The sequence below is a fragment of the Oryctolagus cuniculus genome, chromosome 14, assembly GCF_051225735.1.
Source record: "Oryctolagus cuniculus isolate XC-2025 breed Fujian yellow rabbit chromosome 14, ASM5122573v1, whole genome shotgun sequence".
NCBI classification, from domain to species: Eukaryota; Metazoa; Chordata; class Mammalia; order Lagomorpha; family Leporidae; genus Oryctolagus; species Oryctolagus cuniculus.
The window spans coordinates 24,674,799-24,693,435 of record NC_142880.1 but is presented as its reverse complement, the minus strand read 5'-3'; the positions used below and the strand labels follow the sequence as shown (position 1 = coordinate 24,693,435).

General features: G+C 42.4%; 1 protein-coding gene across 4 annotated transcripts in view; it reads left to right on the top strand.

Moving 5' to 3' along the window:
* SLCO4C1 (solute carrier organic anion transporter family member 4C1) overlaps positions 1–18,637 on the top strand; it is a 69,134-nt gene that overhangs the window by 19,822 nt on the left and 30,675 nt on the right. For all 4 annotated transcript variants that reach the window (XR_016220558.1, XM_002713954.6, XM_070056886.2 and 1 more), the window contains one exon: positions 17,313–17,495. Coding sequence is in view for 3 of the 4 variants with exons in the window: in XM_002713954.6 (XP_002714000.1) it covers positions 17,313–17,495 (183 nt within the window). In the remaining variant the exon portion in view is untranslated. The remainder of the gene's footprint in view (positions 1–17,312; positions 17,496–18,637) is intronic.

Sequence of the window (18,637 nt, the reverse complement as noted above, 5' to 3'; positions counted from 1 at the left end):
CATCTGCTGTCTCCCAGGTGCCTTAGAAAGAAGTTAGATCAGAAGTACAGAGCAGCCAGGGAAGTGAACCGAGCTCTCCAGTGTGGGGTGTGGGCATACCAAGCAGTGGCTTAACCTGCTGCACCACAACGCCTGCTCCTACTTCATGGTTTACAGCTCTGTTGGTGAATATGGGCTTAGGATTACTATGTCTTTTTGGTAGATTGACTATCTTCTCATTATGTAATGTTGCTGTGTCTGATAAAGTTTTTGCTCTGAAGTTAGTTTTGTTCTGATGCTAATATGCTCCTACATTGTATTTATTGTTTGTATTTTTTATCCTTTCATTTTCAAACTACCCATGCCATAATATTTGGAATGAGTTTCTTGTGGACAGCGTATTGGTGGGTTAGTTTTTAAAATTAGTTTGCCAATGTGTTTTATTTATTGTATTTATTTTCAGTGTAAGTATAGTTAATGTTTACTCTTGTACTTTGTGCTTTTTTTTTAAAGATTCATGTTAGAATTGTACCTACAAATCACATTGTGTTAAAAACTAATTTAAATTAAAATTAAAAATTAATAGATTTATTTATTTGAAAGGCGGAGTTATACAGAGAGAGGGAGAGACAGAGAGAAGGAGAGACAGAAAGAAATTTTTCGTCTACTAGTTCACTCCTTAAATGGCCACAACCCTGGTTGAAGCCAGGAGCCTGGAACTCCATCCAGGTATCCCATGTGGGTGGCAGTGACCCAAGCATTTGGGCCATCTTCTGTTGCTTTTTCAGGCACATTAGTAGGGAGCTGGATTGCAAATTGGGTGACCCAGGACACTCATAGGTGATTCCAGCATCACAGGCTAGGCCACAACACCAGCCCCTTGTTGTGTTTGTTTCTTAGTTTTAACCTTTCTTGCTTCTCATGAGTTACTGAACGTTTTTTAGAGTTCCATTTTGGTTTGTGTAGAAAGTTGTAAGTGCATTTCCTTGCACTGCTTTTTGAGTATTTGCTATAGGTAATGCACTCTGTTTGATATCGTATTGCTATAGGTAATGCACTCTGTTTGGTATCGTATTATTAGACTCTGCATCTTATTTAAACCTATTTATCTGCTTGCTGTGACACTGCTCTGAAGGGTTTGACATGGGTTGTGTGCTGCCTTGTTGTTGCCAGGTGAGGAAACAGTCCAACTTCCTGTATTGGCCTAGATTGACACACAGTGTTCTTGTTATTGGGAGCGGTATGTCTGGATATCCCCTAAAGAGGGTTGGAAGTGACTTGTTCTATTCCCCATGCAGCCTCTACTGAACCCACACAAGAGAAGGGTGACCCAGTTCCCAGTGGATTATTGTGAAAGTCCTAATTTCATTAGGCTTCCTCTTGTACCACCCCAGTAACAGAGAGGGAGAGGGGTGCCTCATTACTGCATGGACATGGGAACCAAGGCAACCAACATAGGTCCCACTGGCACCAGGTGTGGGGCAAAGCACCTGTTGATGGGGTTGAAAGTCCCAGATCCCTTCTCAGCTGCGAGTGGGCACCTTGTTGTAGTCTCTGTTTATGTGAATCTGTTGCTGCAAATGGGGGTGTGGGTGGCACCGGTTTTCCCCTGCTGTGTAAGACTAAAGTAATTATTTTTTTTTTCTGCCTTGCCAAGGTGCCCCTTTCTTGGTCTTATAATGAGGGTTTTCTGTTGGTTTCTCACTCCATTCCCTCACACACTGTATCATTTGTCCTTTAGCTCCAAATCTGGGAAAACTGAAGCCAAAACAAAACCCAAGGAACCACCACGTTGTTGAGTACCACTATCACGAGTCAGTCTGTCTTCTCTTTAACCTCAGAGGCTTCTTATATTTGTTTTAAACACAATACTTTTAGTTCTATTATCCTGTCTCTTTCTTTTCCATTTGATTTGTATTGTTTGATTTGTCATCGCCTCCTCAGCACTTTGCATAATGCTTAGACTCTCTGGTTATGTTTGTTGAGTGGCTGAATGAAGGTCATTCAACCTGCAGTCTGGATAAATTATCTATGCTTTAGAGTCTTATCTATTTATCTTTTACTCTATATATCATTCATGGGTGGTTGCAGCTAATCTCAGGAAAAAAAATAAACAAAAACTAAAACTAAAAAGGAGGAGGATAGCAAAAGAAACTTTCTGAAGGAAGAGAAATAGACCTCAATTGTTATATTGTGGTCTAAGAAAGAGATGAGCAGGCAGTTTCTGTAAAGTACAGACAGTGAATAGTTTAGACTTACAGGTCATTCAATCTCTTGCAATTACTCAACACTAAATGTTATAACCTGAAAGCAGATGTAGCAACCTGTAAACAAATGGGCACAGTTGTGTCTCAATATATTCTTTTTTATAAAGACAGCCAGTGGGCTGGAATAGGCCCCTGGGCCACAGTTAGCATTCCCTGGTCTAAGTGACTGTTGCTGTTTGGAGTTGTGCTGTGCTACATTCCTATCTGGGAAAACAAATACAATGACCCTGGAGTACTCCACCTGCCCCAGACTTGCTTTTCCTAGAAAAGTAAGTTCTTTGGGCCCAGGGATTGGTCTTGTTTATTGCTGTATTTTCTATGTATAGGGATTGTGTATGAAGCGTCTGATAAATATTTGTTAAGTGAATGAATAGCTTTTAGCAAATTTAGGATCCAAAGAATACTTATGCACCCTTTGAGGGAAATAAAAACTGTAAAGTGTGGACATTGTGGCATGGTGGGTTAAGCTGTCATGTGGGACACCCATATCCCATATTGGAGTACTCTGTCTCTCTCTCTCTGTCTTCCTTTGAAGTAAGTGAAAATAATAGGCATTAAACAAAATGACCTTGTTGAGAAGATAATTCATATTTTCTGTTTGAGTTTATTTCTTCCCCTCCCACTAGACTCGAAGAAGGAATAATTGTTTTGGTCATTTCTTATCTAACATAGTTATGCACAAAATAGATTAGTCACTCTAAGAGGAATTATAGTTACCATTTTAAATAAAATAATTAGTCATTACTGAAAATTAATTATAATATCAAATGTCAGCAACCTTTATATATCAGCAAATGTTAACACCAAAGTTAAGTAGTTGAGGAAGCCTCTTGAGCAAATTAATGGGATAATAGTGGCTTTTCGACATAAATTCTTTGATTTTTTTCTGCCCTTCATCCTCCATGTTTCCCCATCCCATGTAGCAAAACTGTGAGCATCCTCAACTTTTCCTGATTGTACTGATTGCCTTCCTTTTTCCTGATAGAACTTGCCTACTGTCTCATAGGTATCTTTATCTACTTCCTTTTCAGTAGGTACTTTCTTTCAGAATTCAGTACATAAATGTTTCACATTTCAAAAAAAATAGAACACCTCTCTTGATTCCTTATTCCTAGTTTGCATTCTCCATTCCTTTCAACAGCTTAACCATATGAGAAATGCATCTGTCATATTAGTCATTGCTGCTTGGAAAGGAGAAGATACACAGGAGGTTGTGGCTCGTGGGAGTTCTGAATCTCCCTGGGAAGATATGATGATTATTTCTTGGGTAAACTCTACTTCTGATTCTTAATTCCTAAGGACTTCATCACTCACTGTTCTCCAGGAGTCCTCTTTTGGTTGCCTTCTGTACTAATCAGCTTTTCCCTACTTCAGAATTTCTGAGAGGAGCTTCTTGGGAAGGAAAAGGTTAATTCTGGCATATGGCTTGGAGGATTAGACAGCCCCATTAATCTGGCGTCTGGTGGAGGCTGGCTATGGTGGAGCAGGGAGGAAGGGCTGCTTTATCAGTCAGGGAGCAGAGAGAGAAGCTGGGTTTAAATGACCAACCCTTTCTCGAAAACTACCTCCCTAGGGCAAGTCCCCTGTGACCTAAAGACTGGCCGCACCTACTGGCCACCATAATTAGATCATCTCCACCCCAGTCATCAACAACCAGCATTAACCCATTAACCTTTCTAAAACAACTTCTTACCTAATTGATCCAAGGTATGGATTCCACACTTTTTAAAATACACCCTTTAGGTTTGCTATATGGCTGATATTTCAGGTCTCTTGTCCCTTCAGACTGTACGGAGAGGTACTTTTCTCTGAGAACTCTTTTGCAATAAAAAATATTTGTCTTGGTTCCGCCTTAATCCTTTCAGTGGTTTTAACAAAGGGTGAGGCCATTTGAATTTTGATCTTTTGTTCTGACGTCTTCTGAGTTTTATCTTTTGGAGGATTTCCATGGAAAGCAGTTGCTTCTTTCTAGTCCTCTTGTTCTTTCATCATATCAGGTATATTTGGCAAAGACTCAGAGGCCAATACAGATGTTGTTACTGTCAGTTTTTTGGTTATAGGAGGGGATCAGAAATACAATGACATAAAAGACTCTGTAGGATGTTAAGATATGTTACTTTAAAAAGGATTCTAGGGCAGGTGTTGTCGTTCAGTGGTGTAGGCATTTGCATACCCAGTATGGAGAGCCTGCTTCTTGTCCTGTCCTTGGCTTCCTATCCAGTTTCCCACTAACACACCAGAGAAGCAGCAGGTGATGGCCCAACTACTTGGGTTTCTGCCACCCACGTTTGAGACCTAGATGGAGTTCCTGGCTCATGGAACCAGCCTAGTCCAGGTCTAGCTGTTGTGGACATTCAGGGAGTGAATCAGTGGATGGAAGATCTCTCTGTCTCTTCCTCTCTCTCTGTCGCTTTGACTTTCAAATAAAATAAATGAATCTTAAAAAAAAAATAGTTGCAGCTCACCTTGTTGCTGTTGCACCATTGTTTAGCACATTGTCACACAGTTAGTAGATAGTTGGTGATCAAGGGGAGAGATGAAAAAGGAGAAGATGTTTCCAAAAGTTAGAGAATAAGCAGTTAAAAATTTCTTTATCGAAATACTCCAAGTACCTTTAATATTAAGTTGTTCGTGGGGCCCCTAGGAACAATATGTGGAAAACATTTCTTTCCTTAAAAATTGGGAAAATTTCTGCACCCATGCCATTTTCTTTTTGTAAATGATATTGCCCCTTGTCTCCATATTATTATCAGTCTAGTCTTGTTTCCAATTTCAGTTTTATAAAAGCAATTAATAAATCTGTAACAAAGTATTTTTTTTTTTTGCAATTTTTAATGGGATTGGTGCTGTTAAAATAGTACATAAAGGGGCTGGAATTGTGGTGCTGCAGCAGGTTAGGCTGGCACTTGGGACACTGGCATTCCGTATCAGAACACTGGTTTGTGTCTGGGCTGTTCCATGTCCAATTCAGATTTCTGCTAATGCACCTGGGAAGGCAACAGATGATAGCCGAAGCATTTCGGCCCCTGCTACCCATGTGCAAGACCCAGATGGAGTTCCTGGGTCCCGGCTTCAGCATGTGGCCACTAGGGAAGAAACTAGCAGATGGAAGATACCAGTTGGGACACCAGCATCAAAGGTGGTGACTTAATCTGCTGCTCCATGACATTAGCACCTAAATGTTTAATAAATTTATTAGCATCAAGAGCTTTATGCTATTTTATCTAATGCAATCTTATATTCTTATAGTAGTCCTTACTTCTCAAAATTTTACCAAAGACCTATAGAATATATTGTACTGTATATTTTTCACTTGTCCTCCCAGATCCTAAAAATAAAGTTAATTGGCTAAGCTAACATTAGAGGCAAAGTTGTCTCCAGTCACCAAACAAGTTGTCGGGACTGAGTTGATAAATGGAGAATTTGTAAGTCCCATGAACAAAAATATATTCTGAATCTTTGTAGCAGAGATTGACAACCCTTTATTGGATTCTGCAACCTAAGCCAGTTCATAGACCTCGTTTATTATTCACTGGGATGATGGATCCCTTTGGATATATTTATAACATGCCAGGAGTGTCTCTTCCCCTAAACCTATCCTGGAGGGACCTGAAGCCCTTTACTGCAGTGTTGCAGGGAGAAGTCACTGGGAGTCACTTAATGTTGTCTCTGAACTGAAGCTGATCTTTGGGTTCTGGAATGCTGCCATAGTTCACTGAAATACAGGCCTTGTGGAAGTCCGATGGTAGAGCAGACCCTGGATGACTTTTCTAACAGAGAGCCCAAAGATACCATCTTGGAGTCATTTCTCTAACTGTAGGGTTCACAAAGTACACAGATGCATTAACCGGCAGAACTGGTGGTTTTAATAAAGGATTGGGAGTGTTATTGTTAGAAGAGCCATGAAGAAACCCCTGAATGAGATAGTAAAGTAGCAGTGACATAGCAGCCCTGAGAATGAAAGAGCTTAGTGATAACAGCAAAGATGTGGAAGATTAGAAATACTGATTCCCATTATACTCTCATTTTTATTCAACTATTTGTCTAGTGCAAATGCAAGATAATGTAATGGAGAATGACTACAGATCAGGTATCTAATATGTAGTGATCTAGCTAATATATTCTTTGACTTCTCAATTGCACAATCAATCAGCCTGGTTCACTTTTTCAGACTATCCCATCATTAATGTATCATCATTGCTCGATCTCAGTGGCATATAAATTGTCCTGGTCTCTGTCATAAGGGTCTGGAACAATGTTTCTCCAGTGTGGCCACTTTTCCATCTCTGGAGACATTGTTTACTGTTAACGGCGGTGATGAAGGATGCTACCTGTCTTTCATGGGTAGAGCCCATGGAGACTGATAAATATCATGCACAGGAGAGTCCCCTACAACAAAGATCGACATGGCCTCAAAAGTTAGTAGTACCCAGGTTGTGAAACTGCAGTGTGGAGGTACCATGATCAATTTGCTATTCTATAGTATATCATGCAGGGATTCACATGTGTAGTATTCAGCTAATTTGATTTGGAGAATTGAGAATTATTTTGGATGCCTTTGTAAAAAGGATGCATGCCAGAGGATAAATGACAAATAGCAAACCATGTAGGGGCCTTGTAGAGAAAGTTTTCAGGGGTTCAGCATCCAGATCTGTGTCATGTTATCTACTCTCTGCACACAAAAATGAGACACAGTATTTGGCATAGCTTTTCAGGATTCAGAGACAGCTTGTATTTCATTTGTGTGCATTCCTCCAGTAGTTGGTAGGTTAGAACCAAACCTATGATTGTGAACATCGCGTGACCTGAACTTCCCATCATGAAGTGTCTTTTGTACCAATTGTAAAGTGGTGTGACATTCACTGTTGGATGAGTGGTAGATACAGATAGATATGGAAGGTACAAGCAACCACACAGGCAAGGTTCCCCAGGCTACTATCATGTTTTCTTTTACTGCCCTGCACTTGGCCTTTTTAAAATGGAGGAAGGTACTTCTTAGAGGCAGAAGTTAGCATGACTTTACTGAAAAAATCTAGGTGTTCTCAATGTGAGGTGTTCCCAGAGACTTCCTTGTGGCTGCTAAGAGAGGAAGAAGAAATGCAGCCTGGTGTTCAGAGAGTTTGCAAGGTGTGCTGGCACCTGCGAGAAAGAGACAGCTCTGAATACTAGCTGCAGTCAAGCATGTTCCTTAAAGGCGATGATGCGTGGAAATTCGCTTTTGATAGGAGAGAAGTCCTGAGGTCCACAGAGACATGTGTTGACAACACTAAGATTATCTGGCCAGCGAAAAGCTTGAGGAAAATGAAAATGAAAGCCTCTTTTTTTTTTTCCCAAATACAAGGGAATTACAGCCAAAAGGTATGTAGATTGCCGCTTGGAATGCACTGAGAATGTAAAGGTGCTTCTGTCACTTGACAGTGCTTATCTGAGATTGCCTGTTGTAGAAGAGGCTCTGAGGCAGGAGGAGAGCATGACCTGTTCAGTAATTGTCCAATAGCCATGGTGGTATTTGTGCAATTGTGCAATTGTTCTGTGTCAAAATAGCCTTAATCAGATAAAAGCAGGTTAAGCATGAGTTCGAGATTATACAGTTTTCCATATCAAAGTGGTATAGCTCTCCCCATTGCAGATTGTTTGCCTGATTTACTAACTTCAAAAGTGGATTCTGAGGCCCTGTTACCACAGCATTTCCCAGGTCAATCAACATTCCCCAGGTCAGCCGATGTCTATCTATTCTGAGTGCAATTTCTCCTTCTTGGGTAGATACATAGTCTAGATATGGATCTGTTTCCATACCTGAAATGCTTCTAACAACACCCAGCATTGACTTATATAATGTCTTATTTATTATCATTATATCCAGAGTCAGTTTTAAAAAAAGATTTTATTTATTTATTTGAAAGTCAGAGATACAGAGAGGGAGAGAGAAAGTGAGAGAGGGAGAGGGAAGAGAGGGAGTGAGAGGGGGAGGGGGAGGGAGAGAGAGAGAGAGAGAGAGAGAAAGAAAGAAAGAAAGAAAGAAAGAAAGAAAGAAAGAAAGAAAGAAAGAAAAGGAAGGAAGGAAGGAAGGAAGGAAGGAAGGAAGGAAGGGAGGGAGGGAGGGAGGGAGGGAGAGGGAGATGGAAAGGAAGAGGGAGAGGGAGAGAGGATCTTTCATCTACTGGTTCACTCCTTAAGTGGATGCAGTGGCCAGGACTGAGCTAGGCTGAAGACAGGACCCAGAAGCTTCATCCAGATCTCTCTTGTGGGTGGCAAGGGGCCCAAGCACTTGATCCATTCTCTGCTGCTTGTCCTAGACCATTAGCATCGATCTGGATCAGAAGTGGAGCAGCCCAGACATGAATGGCTCCTGTGTGGGATGCCCTTGTCACAGGCAGTGGCTTAACCCACTATGCTACAATGCTGCCCTCTAGCATTATTTTGATGGAGAAACTCATTTGCAACTCCTGCTCATGAAAGTCACTTGTCTCTTCATAAATGCTCCCACACCCAGAAGCTGCTGGCTTGATAGAATGCTGTCTGTTGAGGAATAACATTCAGAATAAAGTTTCTTCTGCTACAGTGTGTGTGTGTGTGTGTGAAAGCAGAAACCTCTCTGTGGAGCTGGATCCTCCAAAACCAGAATGTCTAGGGTAGAGAGCTTTATAAAGGGTGAGGGTGGGGGAATGGATTGGTGCTTATTGCTACTGTACCTAAATCGGCCACTTAATGGAAATTTTGCTTCCTGCCTGGGTCTTGCTGAATCCTACTTCCCAAGGGACAGATACCTCCATCAAGGGACACCATCATTGTTCCCTTAAATTCACAGCTAAATATGTTCCCTAATCATTTTTCATCTCTTCTTACTAAATAATAAACAGGAAGAGAAGAGGGTCCCCCAGACGAGTAGAATTGAGGGGTCCTAGTGACTGAGGGGAAAGTGAGTGGTTTCCTTCCGTGTATACTGAGAATGTGTGTTGGAATGAAGGGTTTGCTACCGTGCCTCCTCACTCCCCCATGCCTGACAATATGTTAGTCTCCTGTGGAGGGGCTTGTAAAAGTCTCTGTCAAATCCCGGGTGCAGGAGTACAGGGAACACAGTCTGGACAGTGGGAAAGGAAGCTATACTTATGGCTCAGGCTCTTTGACGAGCTGTAGGGGAAGAACCACAGAGCTTGGTAGCTGTCCCACTGCCTTGGGTTCCTCCTCCTCCATACACAAAGATGTCTAGTGATAGCTAACCTGGCAGTGTTGGTGTCAGGTGGGAGAGTCACTGACATTACCTAACGCTGTTATTTCACTGATAGTTTCATGACGATTCATTATACAAAGTGGAGTCATGGGAAAGAAAGGAAAAGGCTCAGGGCAGGGACTGTCTCCCAGAGCCAGCCCAACAAGACAGCCTGCCCTGTCTTTAAGACTATTTTCACTTAGCAACTGCTGCAGAACTTCCTACTCTAGCTGGAAGACTAGTTTTGCATAGGAACTCACCGCTCCTCAGTCAGAGCCTCCAGCTCCCTCCAGCACCAAAAGCGCCAGTGAACTGTGTTTCATCGTGATGTGTGTAGATTTCTCTGTCCTCATAAAGCCTGGGCTTTCCTTTGTTCTCTGGGCATGCCAGAGGCTGCCTTGGTGTGTGCATATGTGTCCTAGATTGCAATCCTGTTTGTTTATTCCCAAATAAAAGTTCCTTTATTGGAGATTCATCTCTATATTATTACTTGGCTTGGACAATTTTTGTGGGTTTCTGGTATTAGAATATTTTTCCCAGGGCCGGAGCCATAGCTCACTTAGTTAATCCTCCGCCTGTGGCGCTGGCATCTCATACCGGGTTCTAGTCCTGGTTGCTCCTCTTCCAGTCCAGCTCTCTGCTGTGGCCCAGGAGAGCAGTGGAGGATGGCCCAAGTGCTTGGGCGCCTGCGCCTGTGTGGGAGATTGGGAAGAAGCACCTGGCTCCTGGCTTGGGATCGGCGCAGTGCCAGCCGTGGCGGCCATTTGGGGAGTGAACCAGTGGAAAGAAGACCTTTCTCTCTGTCTCTCTCTTTCACTGTCTATAACTCTGTCAGATAAATAAATAAAAAAAATTTAAAAAAGGAATATTTTTCCCACAAAGATAAAAATGGATGCTAAGGTACAAAAAAAAAAAGATGCATATACTTAATCATTTACTTAATTAATTTAGGATGGGAATTCAAAACATTTCCTTGTCTATCAAGATCAAATAAAGGGGCCACGCTGTGGTGTAGCAGGTAAAGCCTCCGCCTGCAGTGCCAGCATCCCATATGGGCGCCGGGACTTTGGCTCAAGTCCTGGTTGCTCTACTTCTGATCCAGCTCTCTGCTCTGGCCTGGGAAGCTAGTAAGATGGCCCAAGTCCTTGGGCCCCTGCACCCAAGCTCCTGGCTCCTGGCATCAGATCAGCACAACTCTGGCTGTTGCAGCCATCTGGGGAGTAAAATCAAATAAAGTGAGAAAAATGACAAAAGTTTTGATGTAAGGTATGACTAGCCGTTAAAAGAATGCTAAATTACGGTAAAAAGATAAGAAAAAGGATAAGAAAAACCAGTACCATGAACTAAATGAAAAGGAATGCTGGCCGGCGCCATGGCTCAATAGGCTAGTCCTCCGCCTGCGGCACCGGCACACCGGGTTCTAGTCCCGGTCGGGGTGCTGGATTCTTTCCCGGTTGCTCCTCTTCCTGTCCAGCTCTCTGCTGTGGCCGGGGAGGGCAGTGGAGGATGGCCCAGGTCCTTGGGCCCTGCATCCGCATGGGAGACCAGGAGAAGCACCTGGCTCCTGGCTTCGGATCAGCACAGTGCACCGGCTGCAGCAGCCATTGGAGGGTGAACCAACAGAAAAGGAAGACCTTTCTCTCTGTCTCTCTCTCTCTCATTGTCTAACTCTGCCTGTCAAAAACAAACAAACAAACAAAAGGAATGCACACAAATGAAGAAAATATTTTTAAGAAATTACAAAATCCTATGTACAATCTTATGCCAAGATTCAAGAATCTATGAAAGGGCTAGATTTACATACTTTTAAATTCCTAGTGCTGTTTTGTTTTACATGGCACTTCTACCATCCTTCTACCCAGTATTTTCAAAATTGAGTTTTATGGAACACTGGTTCTGTGATGTTAGACATTATTGGAGGGGAAAAAAGGTAATAAACATATGTTAGACCATATGTAATATAGATGCATCTTTCCACCACGTGGTACCCCTCCAAAAGAGGAAACACCAAGTACTGAATGGTCATTGTCCCTTGGCGTGTTCTGAAATGATTGAGGATGGTCTGACACTCGATGCACCATGTGCTGAAGGGGTGCTTATCAGGGACAGGTTCCATGGTCCAGGTGCACATGCAACACAGGTTCTCTCTTTGAAGTCCAGTCTAGGCCATGTGTTGTTGATGTTTGTGTCATATTTCCCTACCACCCAGGTATACAGGATGAAGTGTATTCATATTTAAGTTGTATATTGTATTTCATATTTAAATATAAATATTATAATATTTTTAAAAATTAGTTAATTTTTAAAATATTTATCTGAGAGGCAGGGTTACCACCCAGAGACAGGGAGAGGTAGAGAGAGAGGACTTCCATCTACTGGTTCACTCCCCAAATAGCTGCAATAGTCAGGCCAAAGCCAGGATCTTGGAACACCATCTTGTTCTCCCATGTGGGTGCAGGGCCCTAAGCCCTTGGGCCATCTTATGTTGCTTTCCCAAGTACATTAGCAAGGATCAGAAGTGGAGCATCCAGCCGGCGCCGTGGCTCACTTGGCTAATCCTCCACCTGTGGCGCCAGCACCCCGGTTCTAGTCCCAGTTGGGGCGCCGGATTCTGTCCCAGTTGCTCCTCTTCCAGTCCAGCTCTCTGCTGTGGCCTGGGAGGGCAGTGAAGGATGGCCCAAGTGCTTGGGCCCTGCACCCACATGGGAAACCAGGAGGAAGCATCTGGCTCCTGGCTTCAGATTGGTGCAGTGCGCTGGCCATAGCGGCCATTTGTGGGGTGAACCAACTGAAGGAAGACCTTTCTCTGTGTCTCTCTCAGTCTCTGTCTGTCTCTCACTGTCTAACTCTGCCTGTCAAAAAAAAAAAAAAAAAAAAAAAAAAAAGAAAGGAAAAGAAGTGGAGCATCCAAGGACTTGCACCGGTGCCCCTATGGGATGCTGTGCCACAGTGCCAGTCCCTAACCTAATCTTAATTTTAGTAAAGGCATGCTGCTCTTTCTCTCAGAACATCTTTCACAGATGCTGTGGCAGCTTCTTTAGCAAATCACTTACTTGATGGACTTGCTCAGGTTCCTATAGCAAGTGAGTAGCAGGCTCACCTCCCAGGTAGGCATCTCGTGTAGGCAAAGGTTCTTCAGGCCCCTAGGAGAAAGAGAGTGCTGGATTGCTTGTACAGTCTCAACCTCTTTCTATCCCCATTCTCTATTCTCATGAATACGAGAAGCCCAGGAGGCCCCTGCTACCTCCTGGCTCATCCCCTGTTTCAGGCAAGAATGTGAACTTGGACTTGAGTGTGGTGCTCCTAACCTTCAGGAAGACCATTTTTCTTGCTGCCTTCGGCCTGGTTAAAATGGGCTCTGTGCTGGGTCCTGGGCTTGGAGGGCTGCACACATCCCAAACATGGCAACTCAAAGAGCCTTTGCTTTTCTTTACGTTTCATGAGGAAAGTTTCAGAAAGATTGGTTATGGGACAAGTGGGCAGAGTTGACAAGAGACGAAGGCAGGAATGAGCCCCAGCCCCAGGCCGGGAGATGCACCTGAGGCCTGGGGCTGATCAAGTGTACACAAAAACAGCAGCTCTTCCCCCTTCCCAGGGGTGGCTGGGAGGTGGGGAGTGGGGCCCAGGAAGGAAGGGCACCCACTTCTTGGGAAAGGCGAACGCTGGGCTGAGCTTCTGGAAAGGTGGTTGCCTCAGAGACCCTGATGCAGGTGCCTGCAGAGGCCGGGTTACCCAGAAGGCTGTGCAGCTTCACTCCTCCCACTGCAGGAGACATGGGCACCCCTTAGAAATCAGGGCGGTGTGGCTGGGGAAGGCCGTCCTGTCTCAAAGCAGTAGCACCCACCCAGGGGAAGTCAGTGCAAATACCTGGAGAAGAGGTTGTAGACGTCTGTGTGGAATTGGTGGCTGGGCTCACCTTAATATTTAACTTCCAAATACTTTGACTTACAGTAGGAGCATTTTCTCTTGTCTTTTCGCTGTGCGCCCTGCAGCATAAGCAAGCATTGACTGGCTCCTGGTTTGTCCATTCAGTGAAGGCCCGATCCTCATGAACAACGTAGGAGCTCCCTCTTGTGGCGTATTGTCAGATCGCAGGCTTTGTATTTCCTGTTCCAATTACTTTTCTCAGTAATTGATTCCTGGTGAAATGAGGGAATCCTAAGTTCTGAACGGTTACTCAACTGCACTCCTGTGTAATTCACAGAACAGGAAACTTAGCTCTTATATAAAACCATACTGTAACCATACAATGGGGTACGTTATTTTATGCTTGCTTCTGATGATCTCTGGGCCCTCATGGCATCTCTGAATGTGGAAATGTAGCACCTGGTAGTTTTTAAAACTACGGTTATCTTTAAAACTGTCCTTGCCTTTATCTGAATGAGATTCTGACCACGCTTGAACTGTGTGAGTTGCAGCATCTGTCACCACTTGTTTTCTTAGGGAGACATAGAGAAAACTTTCCTGAAATAAATGCTCGATTTCATTGGTAACTTTTAAAAAAGAAGTAAATTTATCTACATTGCTTGAGCCACTGAGATTGATGTGATTTCAGTTTCATTGTGTAAAGTGTTGCTGCTTTGTTTGTAGGGCTGAATATTTGCGTAACAATTTGGCAGGTTGACAATTTCAAAATATAAACATTTACATTTCAACCTACCAGTTCCAGTCTTTGTAACTTGTTGGGCAGGTGGGTTTGCACAAATTTGCCAAAGGTAAATTTATACATCACAACCTTATTTGTAATAAGAATAGCAAACAGTGATATATGTATAGATATATGTATAATCTGATTAATATTAACAATACATAGTATATTATTCATTATTAAATATATGTGGTGGACTAGGTAAATAAATTAGAGGACATTTCTACTGTGAACATTATAAGAGTGCCAAGAAAGAAATTCAAATATAGCTTTATATGCTGGTGTTAAAGATGCTAGGGACACAATCAGTGAAATTCAGAAATTCTTGAATATGTGGGTGGTGTGTTTTAGTACAGCCATACTTGTTTTAAAAGAATGAAAAAAATGTTCAACATGTAAGTGGGTGATTAAACACCTAAAAATTCTAGAGGGTACTCTTAATAGGAGTTACCTTCATCTCTGTGTCTTGGGGAGTGGGTATAAAGTGAGTGTAGCAGTGGGGAGGGGTTTTTTTGTTGTTGTTTATGTTTCTCTTAGTATTCTTCTGTGTTGTTTGAAAAGTATTTAAGAATTTCTTTCTCTGAAAAGAAAAGTAGACATAATTGTCCCACATTATACTCCTGAAACTGAAATGCCTACCAGATTAGCACAAAAGACAGATGCCAATTATTCAAAGAGGGTAATTATAAAAACAGAATTAAGAAAATATAATAAAGCAAAAATGCATGTAGGTATATTCAGTTTCACTGTGTTAAATCTTAAGATATTGTTAGTCCAATCTACTACCTCAAGAAAGTGATTATTAATGGGCTGGCATTGTGCCACCGAGGGTTAAGCCACCACCTGTGATGCTGGCATCCATATGAGCGCTGGTTCAAGTCCTGGCTACTCCACTTCTGATTCATCTCCCTGCTAATCTGCCTGGGAAAGCAGCAGATGATATGTCAAGTGCTTGGGCCCCTACCACCAATGTGGGAGAACAGGATGGAGTCTCTGGCTCCTGATTTCCACTCGGCCCAGCCCCAACTATTGCAGCCATTTGGGGAGAGATCCAGCACAAGAAAGATCTCTTTTTCTGTCTCACCCTCTGTCACTTTGCCTTTCAAATAAATAAAATAATTTTTTTAAAGAAAGTGAATTCTGATACAAAGGATTACAACCCCAGCAGGTGCTGTGGCTGGGAAGTAATATCAATACAGTAGATCCAGCCAGGTTATGAACATAAACTATCTTTCAAAATATCATCAAACTTTTATAACATGAATATAGGTGTCTACAATGCTGGACAGTATATTTCAAGCTTAAAATGTAAAAATACATTTTTTAAGATTTATTTATTTATTTGAAAGGCAGAGTTACAGAGAGGCAGAGAGAGAGGTTTTCCATCCACTGGATCACTCAACAAATGGCCACAATGGCTGGAGCTATGCCAATCCGAAGCCAGGAGCCCGGAGCTTCTTCCGGGTCTTCCACAGGGGTACAGGGGTCCAAGGACCTACGCCATCTTCTACTGCTTCCCTAGGCCTTAGCAGAGAACTGTATAGGAAGTGGAACAGTCGGAACTCGAATCAGCACCCATATAGGATGCCAGCACTGCAGGTGGCGGCTTTACCTGTCCCGCCACAGTGCCGGCCCCCAAGAATACATGTTTTATGCATCAGTTACACCCCATAGTTTGATGACCATGAATTTAATTTCTTCATTTCAATTAATAGTAAAAAATCCCAGATGGAGATTCTCAGGATTTGTGCTTTGGTGGCCTTTTCTTATCCACAAAGAAATAATACATCTTCATCTGATATCAAGGAAATAAAAAAATAGAATTAGTTGAGATGATTGTTAAAATGCAGATCCTTGAGGACTACACCAGATTCAAAGAGAAAGAGCAAGGAGTAGTAGTTTTGTTTTGCTTTTAGATTTTATTTTATTTATTAGAAAAGCAGAATTACAGATAGAGATGGGAGCGGGTGGAGAGAGAGAGGAGTCTTCCATCCATAAAGTCCAAAGCCTTAAACTCCATCCAGATCTCTCACATGGATGGCAGGGGCTGATGCCTGGGTACTTGAACCAGCTTCTACTGCCTTCCCAGGCCCATTAGCAGAGAGAGAGATCAGAAATGGAGTAGCCAAGCAGCCAGGTCTTGAACTGGTGCTGTGATATGGAATACTGGCTTTGTGGGCAGTGGCTTAGCTTGCCCCAGGAGGATAGTATTTTTTTTTTTTTAAGATTTATTTACTTATTTGAAAGGGAGAATTACAGAGAGGCAGAGGCAGAGCGAGGTCTTCCATTAGCTGGTTCACTCCCCAAATAGCCTCAACAGCCAGAGCTGGGCCCATTCGAAGCCAGGAGCCAGGAGCTTCCCACAGTGGTACAGGGACCCAAGCACTTGGGTCGTCTTCTGCTGCTTTCCTAGGCCATAGCAGAGAGCTGGATCAGAAGTGGAGCAGCTGGGTCTTGAACTGAACCCCATATAGGATGCTGGCACTGTAGGCGGCAGCTTCACCTGCTACACCACAGTGCCAGCCCCGAGGATACTATTTTTAACAAGCATTTCAGTCCATTAATGTTTTATCAGATGAATTTGGAAAATAGGTATATACTATAGTAGTTAGTCTTTAATGTGAATGTGATTTTAAATAAGATTTTGATCAATTCTTAAAGATATCAGTTTTTCCTTTGATAATATTCAAAAGAATACCCTATGGCTCTAAGTATTGCTTCATAAAAGTTTTATGAAATAATTTGAGCTATAACACATTAGATACAACTTTAGCATTGCTGCTTTGTAATGAATATTCAGGATTACTGTTTTGGCCCAGATATTGTACAAGTTAAGTTCATTTTTCAAATATGTTTAAGGTATATAAATTCACTATGGTGGTCATATTATTCTTATGATTTAGAAAAAATAAAGGGTAGTTTTTTCTTTCTTAATTAAAAAACTATTGTTCCTGTTACCTCTTGCATTAATTATGTTTGTTTATCTGAAAATTTCTTTTGATTCTTAATGCAATGTATCTCAATTTTGTTCTATATTTTCTGAATTTTGACATGGTGATTTTCTCTAAAGTAATTTAAATTTAACCAAAGTGAAATGATTGGAAGAAATAATTTAATAAAGTTATGTTAGGTGAGTTTAATTTGTGGGATAGATATATAAATTATTAAATTTCTGTAAACTCACAATTAATTTTTTTTCCCATCAAAGATACTTGCTTAACAGCAAGGAACAGCACCAGTTGTACCTCCTCAACGTCCTCACTTTCTAACTATCTGTATGTCTTCATCCTGGGACAACTGCTGTTGGGCATGGGGGGAACCCCTCTCTACACCCTGGGAACAGCCTTCATCGATGACTCTGCACCCACACACACGTCTTCTCTCTATATAGGTGAGTTATTCTCAGGCACAGCTGTCTCAGTATGATTTTATTGTTCTGTTTTGTTTTGTAAGTAAAGGCTAACATAGGTTTATTAAAAATTAGTTGTAATGGCCTAGGTGTTTTTATGCGATAAATGCCATGTGACTTTTATTTGTTTAGTTACTTGCTGCTTGTACTGAGTCAGTCAATGAATGCAGTGATTTTGGTTGCTGTCTTGCTCTGTTTCCTGCTCTGGACATGGGGAGATTGAGCTCTACTGTTTTGTGTGGCATTACATCCTAGATTACAGGCATCCACTAAAGAAACCACCAGATGCTCAGAAACTCTATGGAGTTTTCCATCTTAAATGAAATCTTTGTGTGAGTGCATGTGTGTGTGTGTGAGTGAATGTGTGTGTGTGTGTGTATACACACGGTATATTTATTAAGCAATTTTTCCCTTTGTGATCTAATATCTGGTAGCATAGTTTTTCTTTTTAAATTCCCTCCTTGATGTAGAGGTAGAGCTCACTAGATTACGCATGGTTCCACATATACTTACTGCATAATTTTTAAATTGATTAATTAATTTTTATTTATCTAAGGGTGGAGAGACAGAAGGAGGGAGGGAGGGAGGAGGGAGAGGAGTGAAGGAGAGAGATGAGACAGCTCCTCTCTTCTAGTTACCTGGTTGCTCTCCAGATTCCTGCAGTGGCCATTACTGGGCTGGGCCAAGGTTGGGAGTAGGGAAGCCAATCTGTCTCCCACATGGAGGATAGGGACCCAATGACTGGAGCCCTATCTGCTGTCTCTCAGGGTCCACATTAGCAGGAAGCTGGGATCGGCGTCTGAGGCTGTGAATTGAACCAGGCACTCTGATATACTGCATAACTTTTTTTTTAAGATTTTATTTTATTGATTTATTTGAGAGGTAGAGACAGGGAGAGGGAGAGACAGAGAAAAAGGTCTTCATTCCGTTGGTTCACCCCCCAAATGGCCACCATGGCTGGCACTACATCGATCTGAAGCCAGGAGCCAGGTGCTTCCTCCTGGCCTCCCATGCGGGTGCAGGAACCCAAGCACTTGGGCCATCCTCCACTGCCCTACCAGGCCACAGCAGAGAGCTGGACTGGAAGAGGAGCAACTGGGACTAGAACCCAGTGCCCATATGGG